The following is a 22643-nucleotide window of genomic DNA, read 5'->3' as shown; positions in this document are numbered from 1 at the left end:
CTCCCGCCCCACCACCCCTCGTCTCCTTCTCCCCTCCGCCTCTGGAAGAATGGGCGTGGTACTGGTCCAAGGCCCCCAGTCCTATTGGAAGCCTTGGGCCCTTCCCTAACAGTGCAGATTGCTGGGTCTCAGCCCAAGGCCTGGAAGTGTCGAGCAGCCAACCCACCTGGTGTCTGACTACTCCTGGCTGCAGAAGTGAGCAGGACGGGGCTCACCCCACAGCAGAGACAGACATTGGAAGTGGGAGGGGGCTCGCCTGGAGTGCTCGGGCCCTGGATTCCATCCCAGCACGGCAAGAGAGACAGAAAGACAGTGGGTGAGGCCGCCGCAGGGAGCGGGGCACAGGTTTCAGATGGTGAGCTGTGCTGGGAGAGCGCACTGGGTGCTGGCCCCTTCCTGCTCCCACCCTGGGCCTGCCTGCAGGATGCCTGGAGTGACCGGAAGGGGCAGATCCACCTGGACACCCAGCAGGACTACCAGCTGCTGCAGGCACAGGGCACACCGGACGGCCTGTCCCTGCTTTTCAAGAGGCCCTTTGGCACCTGCGACCCCAAAGACTACTTCATCGAGGTAGTGTCCCAGCATGCTTTGCGCCTCTTACCGGGTGGCAGTGGCCTGGCTGGTGGCCTGTGCCCGGCCCTGCTTCGTATAGGTAGCTCTCTGGTGCCACTGAAAGAGACTCGTCACCCACAGTTCCCAGGGAAGGGGCCACAGTGCCATAGGGGCCAAGCTGGGAGCACCAGGCACAGCCAGACAGATTAGGAGCTGAGGGTACAGGTGAGGGCAGAGGTGGGGCTGGGCCAGGTCCACTAAGCGAGGTCGAGACCAAGAATGTTCTGGAGGCTCTGACTGCTGCACCTGGGCCGGGGTTGAGGCGGGAAGCACTGTGTGGGGTGTGCCAGTCAGTGAGGAGGGGCTACTGCAGGCCTCTAAGGCTCGGAGAGTCTCACCCACCCAGGAAGGCTGGGTCACAGGGTAGAGGTGAAAAACACTGGCCTTTTTTGTATTCCCCAGGACCACGGATCGAAACTCGGGCCTTTGCACTGAGCTGTGTCCCCAACCCTTTTAAAATTTGACTTACTTTTTTATGTAGAGACAGGGTCTTGCCAAGCCACTAACTTGCTCAGGCTGGGACCAAACTTGTGATCCTCCTGCCTTAGCCACCAGAGTGCTGGGACCTGCCTGGCTCAATGGCCACTTTTTAGCCCTGAGATTACTGAGTGGATGCCAAGTAGATAAATATAGAACAGTTGGTGATTTTCCAGGAGAGGAAACTGAGGCAGGGACACTGAGATCTCCCAGGCCCGCATGGGTGGGGTGCAGAGGACACGATCAGTGTCACTGCTGAGAAGCTATGGTTGGCGTCACAGGCCCTGACTCCTCGGGCTGGGCCAGCCTGCCCCGAGGGCACAAACCAGCCCTGCCACCAGCTGGCTGGATGAGAGGTGCCTATGACTTGGCTGGACTTAGAAAGGTGTGGGGCACAGGGGCTCGGGTGGGCATCCGGGGTCTCAAGAGTCCTCTCTTTGGCAGAGCTGAGAGGTGGCAGTGGTGGGCAGGGACATGGCTCCCCTCTGGTGCCAAGGAGCCCACACTGGGGGCCCCGAGCAGCTGATGACTGGCACTGTCTGTCTGCAGGACGGCACCGTCCACTTGGTCTATGGGATTCTGGAGCAGCCCTTCTCTTCGCTGGAGGCCATCAACACCTCAGGCCTGCAGACCGGGCTGCAGCGGGTGCAGCTGCTGAAGCCCGAGCTCCCCGTGCCAACGATGCCCGCAGACATGCGCACCATGGAGATCCGGGCCCCCAACGTCCTCATTCCTGGCCAGGAGACCACGTACTGGTGCTACATCTCTGAGCTGCCCCCAGGATTCCCCCGGCACCACATCGTCATGGTACGGGCCGGGCTGCACTCTGGCCTGAGGGCCCGTGTCCTCGGCCCCGGACAGCTGCCCTGGGCCCTCCTGCCTCAAGCCTGAACACCAGCCTGTGCTCTCTGTCCCTCACCTGCTCAGGCCCGCTCCGGGGCCTCTGAGCTCTGGCCTCCAGGCCTGGACCATGGTACCCAGGGTTGATTTCAGTGTCTGTCCCTGGGTCTGGGCCGCTGTCTGTCTGTCATCCCCCAAGGAGAAGCAGTGGGAGAGCTCACTCGCTGTAGAATGGAGATGACAGCTTCCAAGGTCACCTTCCAACCTGGTGGGGCCGCTAGGGACCCCATCACGAGAGTGCCCAATACTGGACACTGCCTGTTTCCTGGGGAGGATGAGCAGCCAGAGGGGTCGAGTGAGTGCCCAACACCACACTGCAGACAGCCTGGCCTAACTGGGGGCCACAGGGCCCGGTGCGTTTGCTCAGAAGTTGCCCCCACACAGGAGAGCACAGCTGCCCTCATGCCCCTCCCTGGTCAGGAAGTGGCCGCAAGGGGCCCCGATCCTGTTCCTCCAGCAGACTGCCCACTCCACAGTGTCCCTAGAGGCTGTGCCCTCGTGCCTCCCCATTGCGGCGTGGTGGACTCAGGCTGCAGGGGCAGGGAGGGGTCTGCCACGCCAGGCTGCCCGCTCAGGCTGCTGTGTCTCCGTAGTATGAGCCCATCGTCACCAAGGGCAACGAGGCCCTGGTGCACCACATGGAAATCTTCCAGTGTGCCGGTGGCTTCGAGAGCTTCCCACACTTCAGCGGGCCCTGCGACTCCAGGATGAAGCCCAACCGCCTCAACTACTGTCGCCACGTGCTGGCTGCGTGGGCGCTGGGCGCCAAGGTGCGTGGGTCCTGCCCTTGCAGAGCCATAGGCAAGGAGGAGACGTCCACGCCTCTGCATCCCTGATGCCGGGTGCCCGCCCACCACCGGCGTCTGCATCCCGAAGACCCAAGTGCCCCATGCACCCAAGCACTCGGTGGGTACCAATCCCTCATCAGGGCTCTGTGCACAGCCCCGGCCCAGGCCTGGAGGTGGCCAGGTGAATTGCCAAGGCCTCATGGCTCGGTCCCCTCAGCTCGTAGCACTGTCTGCCCCGGAAGATCCATGGCCAAGCAGTAGGCGGCCGTGGCACAGCCCCAGTGTGATCCAGCTGCCCCAGAGCCACCGCCCCACAGCTCAGGCCCCAGTGGGCAGGCAGGGTTGTCCACACCCTGTCCAGAACCTTCTCCTGATACTGCTCCCCTCCCTGCCCCTACCCCTGCAGGCGTTCTACTACCCAGAGGAGGCCGGCCTTCCATTTGGGGGCGCAGGGTCCTCCCGATTCCTCCTCCTGGAAGTCCACTACCACAACCCACTGAAGATCCAAGGTAAGCCCAGCAGCTGGGGACAGTGGGTGCTGGCATTGCTTGGCGCGGCATCCCAAGGCCTCAGCCCTTGTGTATGATCTGCAGAGGCACAGGCCTCCTGTGTCTCCATTCCCGTCCTCCTCCCAGGACAGGGCCTGTGTGGCCGCTCCTCAGCTCAGCGCCCAGGGGCTCAGCACTTCCTTCCTTCGGTCCCAGCACCACCCACCTGGGAAAGGCCCGGGAGAGGTTCTCACACCCTGTGTGCCAATGTGAAAGCCGAAGCCCAGGTGTGCGGGACCTCACCAGGGCCACAGAGTGAGAGGGGTTGGCTGTCCCCGTGGCCTCAGTCACGCAGCCTTGCAATGGCTGAGCTGCTTGGGACCTGGTGAGCACAGCTGGTTCCAAAGCTGCTTCTGTGGGCAACAAATTGTTTGCTCTGTGTGTGTGTGTGTGTGTGTGTGTGTGTGTGTGTGTGTGTGTCACAGTAAGAAGCCAAAACAGCCAGATTGATAAGTGGCTGGGAGGCTGGGCAGGGCCTGCGGCCCTGGGGCCCTGGCTGGATGTGGGTGCGGGCTGCCCGCAGCTCAGCCAGTCCCAGTTCTCTTGCTTTCTGCCCCCACTGGGATTATCTACAGCAGACCCAGAGAAGGCCGCAGGCGGCTGGGCCTCCAGCAGGCCCCTGGATTTATTGCTCATTTAAAGCCTGAAAGCAAATGGATTTTTGAAAACTCCTTAAGCATCAGGCAAGTCTGTCTCCTTTTGGCGATCCGCCTGTATTTATGGACCCCTTGCCAAATATAGGAAGGCTTCTGTCACTTTGCAGATCTTCAAAGGGTTGCTTTTTCTATAAATATCAAAATCCTACAATTATCTCACTACTTAATCCTCATCTGAATCCTCACCAATTGCTTCTCCCTTTTTATTATCATCCTGTGATGTAATCAGCCCAGAGACACGGGAGCACTGGAGCTTAGCTGTGGAAAGTGGGCTGTGGGGCAGAGCCTCTGCTTCCCAGACCTGTTTCCCCACCTGTAAATGGGACAAAGTTTCCCACTGAGGTGACCAGCTGTGGCCACGGAGTCCCTCTGCGTCCAGTGGGCTGATGTCCTGCCGAGGCCCCTGTGGATGTGGGGACAACAGAGCAGGTGTGGGTGGCCGGTCCACCTCTCAGCCCAGGGCGCTAGGTCTCCAGGGTTCGACCCTTGGGGCACTAAGAGGCCTCTGCCCACCGTTTCTGCCCCGCAGGCCGGCGCGACTCCTCAGGCATCCGCCTGTACTACACGGCCACACTGCGCCACTTTGACGCCGGCATCCTGGAGCTGGGCCTGGTGTACACGCCTGTGATGGCCATCCCGCCGCGGGAGCCCGCCTTCGTCCTTACCGGCTACTGCACCGACAAGTGCACCCAGCTGGTGAGCAGGCCGGGAGGCCGGGCGGGAGTGACGGCTCTGCTGCCCGACCCTGAGCCAAGGACACCTGTTGGTGTCCTGGAGGCCAAGGTCCCTGTGTCCCCATGTCACTTTCAGGAGGAACCCGCAGTCAGCCTGACAGCATGTGGGCTCCTAGAAATGTGTCATCGTTCCTTGCACAGCCTAGGACAGCAGGGAGGAGAGACAGCCCCCACCCGGCCTTAGGGACCGCGGAGACATTCTAGACAGCAGATGACTCCCTGCCCTGGGGCTGACTTTCTCTAGATAGAAACTTCCTGAAACACGTCACCGCTCCGTGTGACTCAGCCACGTCCTCCCCTTGGCCATGCTCTGCTGCTCAAGAGGTCCAGGTGCTGGCAGCACATTACCCCCAACTGCTGTCCCTGCCCTGTGCCCGTGTACCCTGGCAGCGACGTGAGGAGCAGGAGCCCGGGATAGGCCCGGCAACTCTGCAGTCTCTGAGGGGTTCCTGGGCGTCACTGTGGCTCCGTGGTTCTGAAGCCAGCTGCTGGCCAGGGACTCTGGCATGCGGCAGGTACCTGTGCAGATGAAGCAGGCCATGCCATGGGCCTGCCCGGGGGCCTGGCATGTGGTGGGCACTGCTAAGCACCGCATCATCACTCATCTTTGTCACCTCACAGACAGGGAGCACAGGCCAGGCCCGTCCTACTCCCCTCTGTGGCCCTGTTGTGCCTTGACCACAGGGCTCTCTCCCTAAAGGTCTGCAGATGGAGGTGACCCTGGGAGCACAGGACAGGGGACCCCTGGCCATGGGGCCAACAGGGGAGGGGCCAGGTCTGAACCCTGCAGCGCTGCCTGAAGCAGGGAGCTGACCTGACCAGCAAGAAGACAAAGATCCGATGCCCGGGCAGCAGAAGAGCGGCCCCACTTCTGGTCCCCACAACCCCGGCCCAGACCTTGACCATGCCCTGCCCCCCCACAGGCCCTGCCCGCCGCTGGGATCCACATCTTCGCCTCTCAGCTCCACACGCACCTGACTGGGAGGAAGGTGGTCACCGTGCTGGCCCGGGATGGCCGGGAGCTGGAGGTCGTGAACAGAGACAACCACTACAGTCCACACTTCCAGGTGGGCACCGCACCCCACCCACTGCCCCCTGTGCCCACCCAGCATCTACAGCAGCAGTGGCCTCTGATGGTGGATCTGGGGAGCCCGCAGCCTGATGGGGTGTCATCTGGAATGGTTGTCTCCTTGTTCTGATCCCATCCCTTTGGCCCCAAAACCCACACTTGGTGTCCCCGGCTCCCCTGAGAGGCCAGGAAGAACTGGTGCCTGGGAACAGTGGAGCAGGGTGGCCGGGAACGAGACATACCACTCTGCTCTCTCCTACCCAGGAGATCCGCATGTTGAAGAAGGTCGTGTCTGTCCTTCCAGTGAGTGTCCGTCAGGGACGAGGTGGCCAAAGGGCAGAGATGGGGGAGTGGGCCGGGGCAGGAAACATGTGGGACTTCTGAAGGTCATCAGAGGGCCTGAGCCACCCCCAGCCTGGCCGTCCCAGTCAGGATTTGGGGTGGGTCCCCCATCTTTCGGGAGGGGAGGCCCAGACTGGGTGGGAACCTGAGCTGTCACACAACCAAGTGTGGTGTGTCCTGTCCGTGGCCCGTGTCCTCTGGGCCACATGAGTGGAAGGGTCATGAGGCCCTGGGGACCCTGAGACTGGGACCCTACGGGGGGGATGTGGAAGCCCTGCTGGCCTCCTGAATAGTGGGCGTCAGTCTTTCACCAGTACATGCCACAGCTCAGTCTCAAGATATGGGCCTGGGAGCCCGTGAGTGGTACTGACTGCCTGCTGGCCTCTCCCAGGGGGATGTTCTCATCACTTCCTGCACGTACAACACAGAAGACAGGAAGTTGGCCACTGTGGTGAGTCCCCCGTCCTCTCTCGGCCAGCCATCGGGTGGAGGAGATGTCTGGCTTTCCTGAGACTGCACCCAAACTCCCCCCGGCCCGGACGCGGGCCTTCCCACCCTCACTTCCCCAATCTGCCAAACATCCCAAACTGGCTTTGCTGAGTCCAAAACTAAGGGAGTGGTGCCCACAACCTGTGCTCAGGTCTGTGCTTCAGCCTGGCAGCCACTGTGCTAATATGGGCACCTGTGTGCCCAGCACGGTGTGGGTCCCAAGCCTACTAGGAGACAGAGATGCCCGCAACAAGCAAAGTAGTTAGAATGAAAAGCAGACCCAGGTGGCAGAGAGCAGGGCCCATGGGAGGCTGACCAGAGACGGCTTTGGACAAGGTAAGAGGCCGTCAGGAGATGCTGTGGCCAGGCTGGGGATTCCTAAGTGAGCAGCCATGCAGCCACGGGAGGCTGGGGACGTGGCAGAGGCCAGGCGCATGTGTGACCAATGGCTGCAGGGACGGGGACCCAGTTTGGCCATGGGAGGGACCGTTCCCCAGGCCAGGTGTGCACACAGCCCAAGGGAGGATGGTGGAAGAGGGTGCCATCCTACGGGGTGCTGAGGGGTCCCTTGACCTTCTCATCCATCAAGGCGCCCCGGGCCTCCCCTCTCCCCCCCTCATGGATCGTGAGGTCAGGGGGACCAGATCCATGCGCCCCACACGCGAACGTCACAGCTCCACACTACATGGGTGAAGACACTTGCAGGTACCTGAGAGCTCCGACAGCTGCACCACCGTGGTTAGGGTTTTTCACGTGTCTCAAGATGCAATTGTCACACTGCACCACACACACATTCCAAGTGTGCAATTCGATGATTTTGTCTATTCCCAGACACTTCATATTCCAAAAGAATATCACTCAGAACTGCCCACTCTTTAACGCCCGTAAAACAGATCTGGCACTTTATCCGATCCCCAGACAGTGAACATTGGTGCTGTTTCCACCTCTCTGTTAGCTCTGCCTGGGTCTCCAGGGTGGGGCTGCTGCCTACCTCTCCACAGGTGAGCTGTGAGGGCTCAGAGAGGGCAGACCCCTGCCTGGGTGCACAGCTGATAAAGAGCCCTGCCAGATGGAAGCGAGGGGCCCTCGTCACAGCCTTCCTCCCTCCTTCTGGGTCTGCAGTGATGACCCCTGGGTCCTGGTCACCAACCCAGGGTGCAGGAGAGTGTGTTGGGCCTTCCACCCTGTTTCTCTGGAAGGGCTTGGCCTGGCACTCACATGTGGCTCTTGTTGCCCATCGCCTGAGCTCAGCCTGCAAGTGGATGGCTGGCAAGTCACAGCCCAGCCCCGTCCTGCAGGTGCAGCCCTGGGGACCAGGCAGAGGGACTTGCAGGCACCAGGACTTGGTGTGCAGCAGTGAGGCAGCCCCCAGGCCTCCTGTCCCACAGGCAGGGCCAGCTCATTTGGTGGTACAAGCAGGACATGCTGGCTGCCCTCCCACTGAGTAGCACTGACCACTGACCCTGGGCAGCAGGTCATGGTCCCAGGTACAGAGACTCCTGCTGGTCATCTCAGGGGCCGCCCCTGCCCTCCATCTTGGCACCAGGTGGCATCAGGAGAGGGAGCTTCTAACAGGCGGGTGCTGGAAAGGCTGCTTCCTCCCAGGAGAGAGGGATGCAGGCTCAGGCCACCACAGCTCTGGGATAATGGGGCAGGGAGCTCAGGGAGTCAGGTTACAGACACTGGGCCAGGAACTTGGGATCAGAGGCCAATGCAGGCCCACTGCCCAGTGTACGGGGCCGTGCCTGGCTGGGCTCACCCGTGCTCCGTGGCTTCCTTGGCAGACAGCTACAGGAGAGCTGCCCTGGGATGTCTGCATGGGGAGCCCCGCTGAGCCCCATACCCTGTTTTGTTCTGCCACTGTGGTGAAGGTCTATCTTCCCCACAGCCCCACCATTGTCCAGAGGGCCACAGAGTTCAGTCCCAGCTCCTGTGCAAGCTCTGTGTCCCTGGTTCTGAGAGTGGGGAGCCAATGGTGGGACTGGGGCCGCTCTGCCCCTCCCATGCTGGGTGAGATGGTGTGGTGACTTCTAGGCACTGTCCCCTATGGAGCCCTGCTCCTCTCTGCCAGGTGCCAGAAGTGACCAGTGGCCCCAGCGCTTGCTTCACGAAGCTCCCGGCTCTTATTGGGAGACTGCATCTGCTCAGGTGGTGCCAGGGGCTTCAGAGCCAGGGCAGGATTGTCCCTTGTCCTCCTGAGACTCCGCTCTGTACCCATAAGACAGGAACAAGAGGGCCTGGGCCCGCTTGGATTTCACTACCTTCGCAGCCGTGCCCCCTCCAGACGCCTGTGTCTCCTACAGTGTGGGGGATATGGGTCCCCCCAGGGAGGGACCTCGTCCCCTGCTCTGACCTGGGCCTCAGCAGAGCTGCTGAGTGATGGCCTTTAAGAGGAAGGAGCCAGCCCTGAGGGGTATCCTCGGCTTGCAGGGGGGCTTCGGGATTCTGGAGGAGATGTGCGTCAACTACGCGCACTACTACCCTCAGACGCAGCTGGAGCTCTGCAAAAGTGCTGTGGACGCTGGCTTCCTGCAGAAGTATTTCCACCTGGTGAACAGGTGACGTGTCTGCCCACATTCTCAACACCCAAGGCCGCAGAGACCCCAGATGCAGTTGGGAGGAGGGTGAGTGGGAGGGATCCAGACCAAGCTCCCAGAGTGGAGTTAGCACCTGTGGCCCCCAAGACCTCCAGCCGGCTCTGCTGCCCGCCAAGGTGTCCATGGCAGGCATCACTAGTCAACCCCCGAGCTCACGATCTGGCCCTGGAGCAGATGGACGTGGAGCCGTGGCCACATGGGAGCAGGGCCTGGACATCGTCTTGGGAAGCTGGGTGAGGGCACGGAGCCTGGGAGAGCAGCACGGCTGACCTGGTGTTCTCAACAGGCCACTCCCCCATCCGCACAGGTTCAACAGTGAGGAGGTGTGCACCTGCCCGCAGGCCTCTGTGCCACAGCAGTTCGCCTCAGTGCCCTGGAACTCCTTCAGCCGCGACGTGCTGGCCGCCCTGTATGGCTTCGCGCCCATCTCCATGCACTGCAACAAGTCCTCGGCCGTGCGCTTCCAGGTGCGTCCTTGTCCCCAGGGCATGGGGCTGCAGGGTGCCACCCAGCTGGTCCCCCTTGGCCACACCCCTGCTGCCCCCCAGCCAGCAAGAAGAAGAGGACCTCAGCAAGGGGTGTGGGGCCGGACCCCAAACGGTGGGCAAGAAGCACTCGGGATGCGGGCAGCAGGTGGGGCCCACAGTCTAAGGGGACAGACACACAACACTAACACCTGGCAGGGCAACGCATGGCAGGGCAGCGCGGCCGCCTTGCAGGGGACAGCACAACACAGGTCATCTCATCCCTCACTGGAGGTGGGGGGAGAGCAGGGCCCCACAGCCTCCCCCAGAGTGAAAGGAACTACAGCGTGGAACCTCTCTCCTTGGGACCCTAATTCATTCCCTGCTGTGAGCTGTGGGCCAGGGCATCGGGCTTCTGCTGGGCACCAAGGCCCTGCAGCCGGGGTCTGGGGAGTAGCCCGTGGCCCAACTCTCTGGGAGCTGGACTCATCACTGAAAAATGCCCTGGCACGGGGCAGCTTGGGACAGATAGGCGATGCCATTGTGCCAAGGGCCGGGGCACTGCCTGGCCATGGAGTGGAGGGGGTTGGGAGGCAGGAGAGGCCTGGATGGCTCTGGGACTCCTGAGCAGGTAACCAAGTCGCTGAGAGAGGCGTTCACCCCAGGAGGGACCCCGAGGAGCAGCTTGGGGAGGCAGCTCTGTTCAGATGAGGGGGGTGGGGGCAAGAACCCCAGAGACTGTGGGGAATGTGTTCGGGGAGGTGCCACCCTCCCTTGCCCCAGCCTCAGTTTACCTCCTGGTCCCTTCTTTGCAGGGTGAGTGGGATCTGCAGCCCCTGCCTGAGATCATCTCCACCCTGGAAGAGCCCACCCCACAGTGCCCAGCCAGCCAGGCGCAGCACCCTGCCGGCCCCATCGTGCTCAGCATCGGCCACGGTAGAGGCTGAGGGGGGCCCTGTCCCTGATCCCTGCTTCCTGCCATCCCCCTGGCTCACACTGGTCCTGTGCACCCTACCTGAAGACCCCGTGGAAACTCCGTCACAGCGTGGCCAAGCAGGTCCGTGGGACAGAAACGGCCCCTGACCCCTTCGGATTCTGTAAAGAACAGGACTGAGGGTCTGAGGCCCACCCGGCGCCCCCCGGGCCAGGCTCACCCCAATGCCGTGGCGCGCCCCCTTGTCTCTGGTGGTCCCTGTTGGTGTGCGCAGTGCCAGTGCTACTTAAACACTTTCCGCAATGAGGCTGTGCTTCCTGTGGGCGGCTTCCCTGCCACAAGGCAGGCCGGGCGGCTGGTCAGAGGCCTGCCTGGGAAATTTCTCATTGCACAGCAAACAGATATTGTCACCCACCTAAGGGGAAGCCACAATGCCCCCCACCACCCAAAAAGGAGCCAGCCAAGAGCCCTCAGGATCCCGGGTGCTGCTGCTGCGAAAAGTCAGGGCGGCACTGGCTTCGGCAGGTTGGGGGAGTAGCAGGGGAGGGGACGGGCTTAGGACTGGGACCACACTGCCAAGCCCTGTTCGGCCACGGGCCCGGGAGGCTCTGCTGAGCAGCTGCGGCTGAAGCCAAGGCCCCCACGCCAGCTTCCAAGCCTCCCCTCTGGGTCCGGCGTGGCACCGAGCACTCTGCCCGTGGCTGGCCCAGGTCGTCACTGGTCCCCTGAGCCTCTCCCACCCAAGGCCGCTCCTCTCCGATGGATCCTGGAGGAAGTGATGGATTCGGCTCTGTTCAGCCACGTCAGCGAAACGCTGGCTGCCCGCGAAGCAGAGGGTGATGGACGGGCCCTGGGTCTCCCAGACACTGGCTCAGCAGCCGCGTCCCCTTGAGCCGGAACTTCATTACCGGAGTAAACACACAGGGCCGCTCCACACTGCACACTGCAAATCACAGCCGTCCGCAGCTCTGTCAGGCTGGCAGCACAGCCAGAGCGCTGGGCCCTTTGTCATCTTTACAGCCCAGGTGACAGGGTAGCAACCCCTCTCTGACTGGCCACTGCCAAAGACCCTTGGCATCCCAGGATCTGGGAGGGGGGATTCGCCAGCCCATGGCAGCCACACCTCCCACAGCAACTGCACCCCCGAGCCCTGAGGGCCCTGGAATGTGCCACACACAGACAGGAAACAGAAGTGCCTCGCCTGTGGGCCTGAGAGGACCACGACTGGGCATTGCCACAGCCCCACGGTGCCATCCACAGTGGCACCCCAACCCCAGTCACCCACTCCCGCTCCCTGCCTGGGTGCCCCCTCCCACAGAGGCCTCCCCGGCACACAGCGTGCCCTCCCAGGCCATGACCAGATGACCAGTGCCTCCTACTCCGCACTCGGCTCCGGGCCAGGCCCGCTGTCTGTTCCCTTGACAGATGAGGAAACTGAGGCCTGGAGACCTAGAGTTGGGGCCAGCATCCCCCAGAGTGAGCTGTGGAGCCTGGAAGAGACCAGGCAAGGTGGGGTGGCTCCAGGGGATAGGCACCCCACCTCCATTTCCTCATTTATGAAACAGGAAGCCCAGGGCAGGGGGATTACCCAGGAGGACACAGGGACAGCACTCGTGGCCGGTCAGAGGGGGCTGCGTGGCCAGGTCCCCCATAGGCCCCAAGGCGAGGGACTCTCTGGCTCCGGTCTCTGGAATGACTGGGGTGGTGGAAAGAGCCTGGGGTGACTCTTGCGGTCTGGTCCGGGGGACTTCCCCTCCTTGGGCCTAGGTCTCCCCCCGCAGGAGAGGGTGGCCCATGAGGGATGACTTGAGAAACCGAAGCAGGAGTTGAGCAAGGGAGCACGGGGATCGGAGACCCTGCGTCACACAGGCTGGTGGCTCTCGGAAGGCTTGGCCACCTGCAGAAGGGGAGGTCAAGACACAGAGCTTCCTGGCTCTCTTCCTGTCCCCCATCTAAAGTGGCCACCCTGAGGAACAGCCACGCCCATGTGTCTCACTGCCCCCTTCCTGTGCCTGGGGCAGGCGGTGCTAAGTGATCTCCACTCTTGCCCAATTCCTGGCTCACGCAAGGGCTCCCGCCACCCAGAACCACTCAGCTGAGCTCCAGCCTCTTCTCTGCCTACCAAGCTTTACTGTGTGCTTTCTTAGACATTAACAGGGCCGCAAAGTGAGGTCTCTGCCCCAGGCCATACAGGTTTGCTTCTGGGGGAACTTGTGGTGAACTAGACGCAGACTCTGGTCAGTGGCCCCTGGACAGACCACGGCGAGCTCTTTGTCCATTCCTGGTTTGGGGAATAGCAGGTCAGGCCCAAGGTCAGGACGGGGAGGGCCCAAGGGTGTCTGGTGTGTTCCTCCTGAGTGGCCTTGGCTCTCAGTAGATCCCCTTCACCCTCTTGTTCTCGGGATCGAAGAGGGGTTTCAGGTGGACCTGGGCAGCGTACGGGACCCCCATCCTCTCCAGGGCATAGTCCCCAGTCTTCACATAGTCCAGGGAGACCTAGGAGCAGAGGAGGGGACAAGTTTCACTCCCATCCCTGGGTGGGCACTGGGTTTCCATCCACCTGTGTTGAAGCCACCCTCCCCAGGCCCAGATGTGGGCACAGCATGGGAGGTCATCTCCCACATGCCCTGGGGGTCAGATGAGGGGGCACCAGCTGGGCCCTGCAAATCCAGGTCTGGTGGCCAGAGCCGCACCCTCCGCCCCAGGAATCCCAGATCCCTGGGAAACAGGCAGGACTCCGATGGGGCCTGGAGCTGGGCCAGCACAACAGCTGTACCGGCAGAGCAGAGGCGGGGCCAGACCGCAGGTCCTCAGGGCCTGCAGGGGTGGAGCAGCTCTGGACATGCAGCCTCCCCAGCCCACTCCCTGGCTTGGCCTTCCCAGTGGCCCTCGAAGACCAGTGGGTGGCACTGTGCCCAGTTTGGCTCAGCTGATGATGCCACACGGGCAGCACTGCGGGACACCTGAGCCAGCTGGGGGCATGCTTTTCCTGGACTGCACTCACACAGGGGGCGGCTGAGGGGGTGCCTGGGGCTCTGCCCTGGGACTTGGGGGCCTGCTAGCATCCCTAGAAGCTCAGGACAGGGAGAGAAAGAAAAACTAACACAGCTTTCTGTGCCCCAGAGCTTTAAGGGGTGAATGGGGAAGGAAGGCGGGCGCCAAGGAGTGGGCAGCTCAGAACAGGCACGGTCCCTGCTAACAGACACCCTGCAGCCAAAATCCTGCCCCAACTGGCCTTTCCATTTGAGACTGAGCGGGATCTGTCTAGGAAGAAATCTGTGCCACCCGCTGGCACCCTTGTAAACATCTGATAGCATGTAGGGCAGAGGCTCTGATCCATAAATCAGGTAAACCCGAGATGGCCCTGGCTTTGGCATGAGGGGCCCTCGGGTCCTGGCCTCCCATCTGGAGGTTTCAGCTTGGTATCCTAGATAAAATGCCCCTGCCAGCAGGAAGGGCAGGTGGCACTGTGTTTTGAGGGAGAAGGCTAGAGCCCGCACCCACTCCCCCGGCTTGAGAGGGTGAGCCCGCCTGGGTGGGGACCTGGCTGGCCTCCGGGGTCAGAGACGGCCCCGGTCACCACATCACCATGGAAGCTTATGAGGCCCCATGTAGCAGTGTGTAGCAGTGTGTCCCTGTTTTACAGATGAGGACAGAGAGATGGGCTCAGAGAGAGGGCCCTTATCCAAGGTCACCAAGCAAGGAAGGGGCAGAGCCCCAAGGCTGGAGACATCAGGCTGGGTCCCAGCCTGGCAGCTGCACGCAGGGCCCCGCCTCCCCAGAATGCCATCTCCTGCCCACGGCTGTGCCCCACCCTGTCCTGCCCTGCCCATAGCTCTGGCCTGTGTGACTATGGCTCGGACCACACCGGGCTAGGCACAGGGGCCTCACTCAGGTCTGGGCCATGGCAGGTCAGCTCCCAGGGAAGACACCACCCTGTTCCTCAGCACCCCTAGCCATGGCGGACAGGGGGCAGAGGAGACAGAAACAGCCCTTTCCTTCCGGTGCCCAGGGCTGCCCTGCCCGTAGTCCTGCAATCAGCTCCTAGGTGGACTGGGGATGAGGAGGGAGGAAGGGGGTCCAGGAAGAGTCTCGGGTCCCAGGTGCACCCCTAGCAAGAGGTGTGCAGAGGCTCAAGGTCATGGTGTCCAGCTTCAGGAGTCCAAGGGTCTGACCCTGCCCTGCACCTCCTCCAAACAAGGACGTTGCAGAGCCGCCGAGGCCCGCTGCCTTCAGAGGGCACAGAGACAGCAGGGCCAGGTGTGGCCAGGCAGTCGTTCATGGGGCTCACGGGCTGTGCCCCACCTCCCTCACCCCTGCTGCCCATTCCTCGAAGGGCCAGGGCACGGGGCTCACCGGCCCACCGCTGGGGTCGCGGATGTAGCCATAGGCGATGGTCTTGTCCACGGTGAACCCGAAGTCGGCCCTCCGCACGTGGCCCACCACCTGGCCGTCCCTCCAGATGGCCTCCAGGCCAAACATGGGCACCTTCCTGGAACAAGCAGGAGAGGGAGCTGCGACCCCGGATTCCAGGCCAAAGAACTCCCACTGCAGTCTAGGGGTACGGGGCTGCCCCGCGGGGACCCTGTAGGCTCCATCACAGGCTGTGACTGAGCAGGTGGTGAACAGCAAACAGAACCGCAGCTGTCCAGTGCCAGCAGGCATGAGCCCGTCTGTCTGCAGAGGCCAGGGATCTAAGGGTCACCTATCCACCCTGCTCGCTCATCTGTTATCTCAGTATGACCACGTACCTCCACGGTATGGGCTGTAGAACTACTCACTGTCACTGTTTTAAAAACTCAAACTGGGAGACAAAGAAATAAACTAAAATCACAGACATGCAGCGCCCTGGGGCCTGGTGCCACCCACAGTCCCGTGGAGCCTACGCAGAGCCAAAGGTTCGGGTGTCACATGGGTCTGTGACCCAGAGCAGCCCCCTTTCTCCCTCGGCAGATGCTGTGCTGTTCTTTCTCAGGGTTGCCCAGTGTGCCCAGGGCTCAGCACAAAGGCCAGGGCTGTTCTCTGCCCCGGTGGCAGCAGAGGTCGGAGAGCCCTACAGAACAGGTGTGTCCCAGGCTACAGAGACGCCAGCCTGACCAGCAGCACGTCTAGCCTGGTCTCATTTTCGGGGTGAGCTTGCGCCGTGTCTCCCAAGACCCGCAGGCCTGCCAGCCCCAGATGAGTCTGCCTTGGCCCTGAGTGTAGGGCCACCAGCCTGGTTTGTGTCCCAGTCCCGCCATCAGTGTGAGACCTCCAGCTCTGCGTCCTCGGGCCTCAGTGTCCCCATCTCAAGAGTGCAATGTGGCGGTGGGGTCCACTGTGGACAGTCACCCGACCAGGGGGACGAGGACACCTACTCCTCCACGGTGAGGCACACGAGGCGCCGGCGGAGGCCCGCGGCCTGCTGCTTCTCCAGGGCCTCGCGGCCCAGAAAGGGCTCAGCCGACTTGAGCTTGCAGGTGAAGGCCAGGCCGGCCTCCAGCGGGCTGTCATCCGGCCGCAGGTCCGCGTGCCAGTGCCGGTAGCCTGGGGGACAGAGAGACCACGGATCAGTGTCCAGCTGCAGGGACAGGAGCAGCCCTCCTGGATGCCAGAAGGTCCCCCATGTGAGCCCCTGGAGCAGGCTGGCCTGGCACCATCTGGCCAGGGACAGCAGGGGTGGACTTCAAGGGGCACTGGGGCAGCCCTGAGGGACGGCTGGGAGTGGGCTCAGGGGCAGCACATGCCCTGAGCTTCCTTCAGGCCCTGGCTTCTGTCCCCCATACTGAAACACTCCACTCTCTCAGGGCAACCACAGAGCTGGGTTCAAATCCCACCCTGGACAGCACCTCACCCATCAGCCCAGCTGTGTGCTGGTGTGGGAACTCCAATGCTGTCCTGGGGGCTGCACAGGGCAGCTGGTGTGTGGCCATGGCAGGGTGGGAGAGGTGAACAATGCTGGGAGGTAGGAAGAGTGGTGTGGGAGGGAGCCCCAGGGCCTCCAGACCCAGCACCCACCTTTCTCGATGCTCAAGGAGTCAATGGCACGGTACCCAGCATTGACAAGACCGTGCTGGGCTCCTGCAGCCATCACGGCACGGTACACAGGCAGGCAGGAGGCCTGGGGGACATGCAGCTCCCAGCCCAGCTCCCCCACGAAGGACAGCCTCAGGGCCCGGACCTGGGGAGATACAGGCACCGCTGGGCACAGCCAGGCAGAGCACGAGGCCCAGACCCAGTCACCGCCTCCCAGGCACAGTGCCCGCTGTCGCCACTGCCATCAGCCAGCCCTGGCCTCGGCCAGACTAGGAAACAGAGCCTTGCAAGGCAAGGAAGCAGGGCTGCTCTGCACCCTTACGGTGGGGGACGGGTGCCCACTGGGGAGTGGGGGCGCTGTGCTCAGTGTCCCCAGATCTAAGCAGCTGTTGGTCTCCTTGTGGTCACAGCAACGGTGGCAAACTGGCAGCTTGAAGCAATAGAAATGGGCTCTCTGAGTGCCCAGAGCAGAAGGTGGCAGGGCCACGGCCCTGTCCTGGGCAGATTTCGGGGCAGGGGGTCGTTGCCATTCTCTTCCGGCTTCTCTGACGTCTGCTCTGTGGCCACCTCACTCCGGCCACAGGCCCTGTGTTCACACGACCTCTCCCCCGTGTCCCGGGCTCCTCTCCGTCTCTTGGATTGGTTCGGTTACTGAGTTTCAGCCTCAGTCTCATCTCGCATAATCACTGCGATGCTCGCCTCAGTTACGTCAGCAAAGACCTGCTTTCAAATTGGACCACGTCACAGGGTCAGGACACAGACCGACCTCAGGCAAGCCTTGCGGCCTCCATTTCCCTGTCAGATGGTAGGGACAGGAGCCCTGCTCTGTCCTTGGAAGCTGTCGGCCACACTTGATGGACACAAAGGCCCCGAGAGGACAGGCAGCTGGACCCGTTGCTCTAGAAGTCAGCCATGCATCAGTGTGGTCAGCCTGGGCCAGGCGTCGGGATCTGCGGACCGATGCTGCCTCTGCCCCCAGGGCTCAGGCCCCGGTGGAAGCAGGCACCATGCTCAGAAGGAAGGCCCGGGTCTGCAGATGGCTGAGCTCTTCCCATCCATCCACTGCTTCACGGCCCCGTGGAGGGGGGACCGCAGTGCATTATGTCCTCGGACTGATGCCAGAGCACAGGTGCCCAGAGGGGCATCCAGCCCTGCCGGGAGTGTCTGGTGCTCCCACACACCATGGAGGCCATGACCAGCATGGGCAACTGCTTGCCCAGGGGGACGTAAGCTTTCTGCCATTTGATTTGAATATACATCCTGCAATTGCCACTCGCACCTGGCCCTCCGGGAGCCCTGGAGCCCAGGGTCCCATGGCAAGGAAGGCCTGAGTGCTCAGCTCCGGGGCTGCAGAGCAAGTACACAGAGGGTTGCAGAGGCACTGGGCTGCCCAGTGCTGGGAATGGGAAGGGAGGATCCAAGCCTGTGTGTCTGCCGCCCGCCGGCCATACCAGCTCCTCTCAAACCAGAAGCCTTAACTGTATTGCTGTACCTGCCCTGGGGCTGGATTCCGAAAGCTTTTAAAACAGTGCAAATACGCTCAGAGCTGCCATTTGCCCACTCCTCTCAAAACCCTCAAAATTGATGCAGAAAATGTTCCGTTGACATTTCTTAGCTTGCCTGGTGTGAGCTGTAGGCCGCTGATGAAGACGGCCCTGTCACCAGATTCTAATTTTACTGGGGCCCGGAGCCAGCCTCCCTGGGAAACCGGAAGAGGGCTCTGAGCTGCTCCGGAGCTGCCTGCAGTGCAGACCCTGCTAGGACCCAGGTCCTTGCCACGCCATGGGCCATGAGTGGAAGGAGACCCTGGGGCGGAGCTCGCTCCCTGGCTCAGTCTGGGGCTGGTCCTCCAGCTCCTCCGGGTCCCTGTGCCCAGGCCGGCCCAATGCCTGGCTCAGCACGGAGGAGGGCACAGGCCTGGGAAGTCCATTTGTCTCCAGAGTTCGCAGAATCAGTGCTTCTCCAGAACCGTGGAGTCAGAGGAAGTCTCAGTTTTTCCTGATAGGGACACACAGGAAGGGACAGGGCTGCCATGGTGACATCCAGAGCTCGGTTGCCGGTGGCCCAGACCTGTGCAGAAACGGCCCCTGCCAGATACTCTTGAGCGCCAGCCAGGCTCAGCCCAGGTGCCCTCGCCTCCTCTGATGGAGGGTTTGTGCGCAGCAGGGTTTACAGAAAGTGCAGGGCCTGGCACCCTGGCTGGCAGAGATTGGCTCTGGTGATCCTGAAAGCCCCACGTGGCCCTGGAACCCTAGCAACAGACGAAGTTGTAGGATGAGAAGGTGGGCAGGAAGGGCCTCAACCCAGGTTTTGCATAAAGCTTTCTCCTGCCCTAAAGATCACACACGCACGCACACTCACAAATGAATTTAACAGTGTCAGGCTACAAAGCCAACACACAAAACAGCTGCATTTCTATATGTTTGCAATGAACAATCCAAAGAAAAAATTAAGATAATTCCATTTATAGTGTCATCAAAAAGAATAAAATACTGCCGGGGATTTAGCTCAGTGGTGCTGCCGCCTGTCTGGCAAGCGCAAGGTCCCGAGTTCAATCCCTGGTACAAAACAAAAAAAGGAACAAAATATCTAGGGATGAACCTACCCAAGGAGGTGGAGAAATTAAGACAATACAAATAAATTCACAGATATCCTGTGTTCTGGGACTGAAACACTTAATACCGCTAAGATGCCCAAACTACCTAAAGCAATCTGGGATTCATTTCACTCCTTACCAAAATCCAATGCATTTGCTTTGCAGGCATAAAAAAAAAAAAAAAAAATCTATCCTAAAATCCCTGTGAATCTCCAAGGACCCCAAATGGTCAAATCAGTTTTTTAAAAGAAGAAAGTGGGAAGAATTACCTTCCTGACACCTAGACACACTGTGGGGCGACGGCAGCCAAGACAACTCACTGCTAGCCAAAGACAGAGCCTGGACCCGTGGGGCAGAAGAGAACAACAGAAGTGAGTCTCCCTTCAGATGATCAAGACCTTCAACAACCTTCCAAGACCAACAAATCTGCCTCTCCATACATGGTATTGAGGCTGGGAGTGGTGGCACAGGCCTGCAATCCCAGCACTCAGGAGGCTGAGGCAGGAGGATCGCTGCAAGTTCAAGGCTAGCCTGGGCTACATCGCAAGACTCTGTCTCAAATAAATAAATAAATGGTATTGGGAAAACTGATATTCAGTTGTGAAAGATTGAGGCTGGACCCTTACCTGACACCTTATACAAAAATGAATGCCACTAGAATAAAGATTGAGCCATAGAGCCATAATTGTAAAACTTCTAGAAGAAAATGTAGGGGAATCAGAAATGACAATTTCTTGGCTGTGATGTGAACAGCACAGGAAACAAAGAAAAAATACACACACAGAATGGCATTAAGCATGGATGCTTTGTGCACCCAAAGACACAACAGATGAAAAGGCAGCCTGTAGATCGCTTATCAGATAATGGGTCAAGGCCCACAATGCACAAAGGGCTCCTACAGCTCAACAACAACTATCTGACTTTAACACCAGTGAAGCATTCGGAGAAATATTTCTCCAAAGATGATTACTCATAGCCAAATAGCACGTGAGAAGACACCTGACCTCACGAATTATCAGGAACATAGAGTGGTGTGGCAGCTATGGCAACAGTATGGGATACGGGAACCCCTCGGTGATCCTGCAATCCCACTTCCGGGAGTGCAGCCCAAAGTGCCGAGGACAGTGCCGCCCAGAGCTGTCTGCACACTCACGCTCCTGGAATCACGACTGCCTAACGTCCACCAGTGATGGTGGACAAACACTGGGTGGCCTGTCCTTTCAGCAGGGCAGTGCTGGCTTTAAAAACAAAAGAAACTGACCCCATCTACAGCGCTGACAGGTCACGAGAGCATTGGGCTGGGTGACACCAGCCCGTTCCCAGGACAGGCACCACACGACTCTACTTCTCCCAGGTGCCCAGAGCCATACAAGTCCACGGAGATACAGAGTAGGTGGTGGTGCCCCGGGGCCAGGCTTGGGAAACGAGTCTGTCCAGTGGGCACAGAACACCAGCTCACCAACACCAGTTCCTCCACTGCGCAGCACAGCTGGCAGGGGACCCTGCAGCCCCACCAGCTTTGGTGAATGCAATACCTTTAGTGGTCACGGTTCTGTGGGTGTCAGGCCCTCCCTGGCCCTGGAGGGGATTCTGCAGGGTGGCACTGGTCCCTAGGGTCACGGCCCTCCCTCTGCCTGTCACCTGTTTGACTGGGGCTATGGGGGTGATGGGGGTGGCACAGGGTGGCAAGCACAGGGCCTCTCCTTGCCCTGGGCTGCATAGCACCATCTCTGCCGCTGGTGCTGCCTACTAGAGCAGTCGGTGGTCGACAGGCACAAGGCTCACCAGCTGCCACAGCAAAGCCAGAACCTGGGCTCATGGCCCAGGGCACACAGAGGGTGGCTGGTCACGCAGTGTGTTTCTACAGAGGTCCCTTGCCCAGAGAGAAAGGCAGCAGGAGGCATCCCCGTGCCACAGACGCACACCTTCAAGACTCCCGCTGGGTCCAGGCACCATGGGGACACCTCCACTCCAACACTTCCAGCTTCCTTGGCTGACACAGGACGGGTAGGGCAAGGCTACCCACCAGAGCAGCAGGCACCATGGCTGAGCTCTGGGAGACACAGACTTGGGTTTAAACTGAGGACTCAACAGTCTCACCCCTGGCAGCTGACCTCGCCTTGGAATCCCAGCTTCTGCCACGGAAGACCCGGGCGGTCACAGCAATTACCTCGTGGGGTGGTCACACCCGAGCTCACTACAGTCAGGGTACAGGCAGGCACCCAGGTTTGTCAGAAAAGGAAGCTGGGGCTCAAGGCGGTCGGGTCCCTCACCCAAGGCCTGGTGCCGTCCTGGAAAGTGATGGCCGGCTCTTCTGCAGCCTTTCCCAGTGTCCACGGCACACCTGCTCTGGCTGGACTGATTGTAGAGGGTTTCATGCTGCGCTGCAATGAATGAGCCCAGCTCAGCAGTCTCCCTTCTCTTGGACCCATGGGCTCCCCCTGCTGGGAAAGTAGGTTCTGGCCCCTGCAGAGAGGGCCTCGTGGGCAGTGGCAGGGCTAGAGGCCACTTGGTGCTCCAGCTGGGGAGCCCAGCCCAACAACACAAGCTACTCTCATCTGCACTTGACTTCCAAGCATCACTGGGCGGGAGCCCAGGGCTCAGAGGGGAGGAAGTGAGCATTTGGGCCGGGACCCTGCTGTGGCACGCCGCTGTGCTCCTGTCAGCTTTGCTGTGGGCCGACTCAGGCCCCAGGGAGGTTGGAAGGCCATGCAGGAGGCCAAGCCCGGGTGTGCGTGACCCCTGAACCAGCCAAGGGTGGGAACACCGCCCAGTGATCAGCAGATGTGTCACAGACACAGGCCACGTGCTCAAGCCCTTCAGAGACCATTAGCTCAACACCAGGGGCATTAACTGAATCCAGCACCCTCCAGTGAGTGAGGACCTCAGGGCCAGGATGGCAGAGACCAGATGTGTGCAGCCTGCTGCAGGGTGTGGGGCTCTGAGCCCTCAGAAGTTGGCAGTGGGACGGGAAGAGTTTCTCTTTTAACCCCTCTGGAAACACCACGAACCTGTGATCCTAGAAACACCCCCAGGGGACCGCTCAGGCTCACCCACTGGGATGGCAGTGGCTGAGGCTCTTGTGATGGGACTGAGGTAGTACTGGTTCTGCTGATGATGGGGCTGGAGGGCTACAGTGGTGCTGCTGTGAAGACCACAGAGGTGACAATGGCAATAACAGTGCTGGTGGCGGGGTGCTGAGGATAGTGATGGTGATGGTGGTGATGGTGGTGATGGCAGTGCTGGTGATGGTGATGGTGGTGGTGATGGCGGTGATGATGGTGATGGTGGTGATGGTGATGGTGATGGTGATGGCGGTGATGGTGATGGTGGAGATGGTGATGGTGATGGTGATGGTGATGGTGATGGTGGTGATGGTGATGGTGAGGGTGGTGGTGATGATGATCGTGATGGTGGTGGTG

At 60.8% G+C, this 22643-nt stretch overlaps 2 protein-coding genes across 2 annotated transcripts in view; one reads left to right on the top strand and one right to left on the bottom strand.

Annotated features, from left to right (window-relative positions):
* The window catches only part of Dbh (dopamine beta-hydroxylase), a 12866-nt gene extending 2122 nt beyond the window's left edge, over positions 1-10744 (top strand). Inside the window, exons 2-12 of the mRNA XM_010608921.2 lie at positions 424-570; positions 1639-1896; positions 2583-2759; positions 3184-3286; positions 4511-4677; positions 5639-5782; positions 6049-6087; positions 6518-6577; positions 9046-9173; positions 9520-9679; positions 10492-10744. Of these exons, the coding sequence (XP_010607223.1) occupies positions 424-570; positions 1639-1896; positions 2583-2759; positions 3184-3286; positions 4511-4677; positions 5639-5782; positions 6049-6087; positions 6518-6577; positions 9046-9173; positions 9520-9679; positions 10492-10623 (1515 nt within the window). The 3' untranslated portion in view covers positions 10624-10744. The remainder of the gene's footprint in view (positions 1-423; positions 571-1638; positions 1897-2582; positions 2760-3183; positions 3287-4510; positions 4678-5638; positions 5783-6048; positions 6088-6517; positions 6578-9045; positions 9174-9519; positions 9680-10491) is intronic.
* A 1957-nt stretch (positions 10745-12701) lies between these two features.
* The window catches only part of Sardh (sarcosine dehydrogenase), a 37421-nt gene continuing 27479 nt past the window's right edge, over positions 12702-22643 (bottom strand). Inside the window, exons 19-22 of the mRNA XM_033759001.1 lie at positions 16608-16770; positions 15968-16136; positions 14967-15102; positions 12702-13106 (exon numbers count right to left, since the gene is read on the bottom strand). Of these exons, the coding sequence (XP_033614892.1) occupies positions 12981-13106; positions 14967-15102; positions 15968-16136; positions 16608-16770 (594 nt within the window). The 3' untranslated portion in view covers positions 12702-12980. The remainder of the gene's footprint in view (positions 13107-14966; positions 15103-15967; positions 16137-16607; positions 16771-22643) is intronic.

The sequence above is a fragment of the Fukomys damarensis genome, unplaced genomic scaffold (genome assembly GCF_012274545.1).
Source record: "Fukomys damarensis isolate Sample0158 unplaced genomic scaffold, DMR_v1.0_HiC HiC_scaffold_36, whole genome shotgun sequence".
In the NCBI taxonomy this organism is placed as follows: domain Eukaryota; kingdom Metazoa; phylum Chordata; class Mammalia; order Rodentia; family Bathyergidae; genus Fukomys; species Fukomys damarensis.
Note: the sequence above shows the minus strand (reverse complement) of the source record. Positions and strands in the feature narration are given on the sequence as shown.